Source organism: Anas acuta, chromosome 1 (genome assembly GCF_963932015.1).
Source record: "Anas acuta chromosome 1, bAnaAcu1.1, whole genome shotgun sequence".
Taxonomy (NCBI): Eukaryota; Metazoa; Chordata; class Aves; order Anseriformes; family Anatidae; genus Anas; species Anas acuta.
In genome coordinates this window covers 143,667,381-143,669,444 of record NC_088979.1, presented here as the reverse complement: position 1 = coordinate 143,669,444, position 2,064 = coordinate 143,667,381, and the positions used below count along the sequence as shown (strand labels likewise).

Below are 2,064 nucleotides of genomic sequence, written 5' to 3'. Positions count from 1 at the left end.
GTCTTTTACTCTCTGTGGCTAAGAACCTCGAGAGCTGGTCTGTTCTGGAAAACGATCCAACTGATGTTAGAACAGTTGCTTCTACTTCCTTTTGAGAGACCAAATACCAATTCAATCGGAGATTTCCCCTTTTAAGAATAATACAAAAAAGACAACTGGAACGGCAAAAGTTTTATTGTGCAAACAGACTAAGTCCAGAGCAATCAATCTATGACCTAACCAAGTGGAACTGGGAACGTTTTCTTATTCTAACAGATGAACTCCAGCACTATCAACCTATGAACTAAGAGACTATGAACGTGTGAGGGGGTGCTGCTATCCGTGCTCTGTCTAGCGGGTGCCATGCCTGGGTGCCATTGTGTCTCCTGCAGCTGCCCTGTCTTGTTCGCAGGTGCAGGTCGGGCAGTGTGGGGCTGCCAGGCACTGCCAGCTGTATGGCTGCAAAAGGGCTGCAGCCGAGGCGACTGCCAGCAAGGCCAGTGGAAAGGGTAGCTGACGGCACGGAGGCAGGGCAGCCGGGGGAGCCTGCGGAGCTCTTGCGTTTGGGCACAGGGGGATGTGGGAAGGGAGGACGTGGTGTGGGGAGGGAGCAGGAGCGGCAGCTGAGGTGTGGCTGCTGCCTGCTAGCAGCAGGGAGGGGTCCAGACGCTGCTGCTTGGCCCTGCCTGCTGCTGCAGCAGGATCTGGCAGGGTGGGAGAAGCTCCCTGCGAGGCTGTCGGGGCTCCGCTGGCTTCAGGGGTGGCTTTTGCCCAGTGCCTGGGGACTGGGGACCCTGCGCGTGCCGCTGGCTGTGTTTCTGCTGGAGCTGCTGCCATGGGGTCGTCCTCCTCCATATCAAGGTCTCTGCAGCCAGGCTGGGAATTTAGGCTGCTGCTGGGGCAGCTCTCATCCAGCCCCGCCTGCAGGGCCTTCCTCTTGGGGGCAACTCGTCGCTTGCAGTTCTTGAGCAGGTGGGGAGCAGCTCTCTTGAAGTTGGGGTTATAGTAGTAGAGTAGCTAAAAAATGCAAAGGAGAAGAATTAGTTGCTCCGTGTTTGGGACTGAGAAACAGCAAGAGACGAGAACTGAGGATTTTAATTGGTAAAGGCAATCCTGGCTTAGCAAGATCTATTGGTCGGTTTAAGCCTACAACTTAATGATCCAGTCCTGATGATACAGTCCTGGTGCGTTGCAAATGGCTGAAAATAGAGACTCCTCAGAGCCTGATTTATTGATCTTTGTGTTCCATGGGTTCAAACTCATTGGGTACCACCCAAATGAACGTTATCTGCATTTCTACCCCTCAGCAATGCTAGCTCTAAAACACCTGGAAGTAGCCTGAACAAGCAAGTCAGATCAGAACATCTGCTGTTATCAGAATACTGTGAGAATTGGTTCACGCGTGGAGCAATGGAGGTACCTTCCTAGGAGCAGAAAATGCATCCTCTTCTTTAGGAAGATCAGGAAGCGAGGCAGAGCTTTGCGGGTCCTGCTGCAGTTTTCTGAATCCATAGAGATTAAGCTGACGGATGAAACTTTGCATTCTCTCAGTCTCAAAAACTCTCGGAGGTCTTGTCCTTCCCAGCACTTCCGCTTCAAACATTTCCTTGTCGATCACGATACAGTTTCCAGAGGGACCCCACCAGATGGCCTTAAATTCCTCACTTTCAGCCAGTTGCCAGAGTTTCCTTGGGAAGCTGAGGGATGAGCAGACGTTGTCCTGGCCAGCGTCCTCCTCAGAAGAATGATGAGGAAGGTGTTTGGTCTCAGGGTCCTCAGGGAGAGCTTGGGGATCTTTTTCTCCCCTTGTTGATGCTCCAGGAGCATCACAAGCTGCTCCTTTATCCTGTGCCAGAGGCTCAGGAGCAGGGGAGTCCGAAGACTCAAACAGCTCGTCTGGAGCAAAACCGTACGACATGTCTTCTGGCAGTGGCTCCTGTTTGATGTCATTTATCTCGTTGTCACTCGAGTTTCCGTCTGCAGCCATTTCTGCCAGAGGCTACTGCTGGTGCTGCCAGTCAGCCAGTGAGGCTCAACGGACTGTCTGGGGGTTCTGGTGGGGGAAGCTCAAACGTCACCGTGACG

The 2,064-nt window shown here is 52.9% G+C and overlaps 1 protein-coding gene across 1 annotated transcript; it reads right to left on the bottom strand.

Moving 5' to 3' along the window:
* Positions 1-203: 203 nt before the first annotated feature.
* On the bottom strand, positions 204-2,064 carry LOC137850253 (heat shock transcription factor, Y-linked-like). Its single transcript, XM_068670347.1, has 2 exons — positions 1,400-2,064; positions 204-996 (listed from the first exon to the last, which is right to left on the bottom strand). The coding sequence occupies exons 1-2, from the start codon at positions 1,964-1,966 to the stop codon at positions 331-333; spliced, it is 1,233 nt and encodes a 410-aa protein (XP_068526448.1). The 5' UTR covers positions 1,967-2,064; the 3' UTR covers positions 204-330.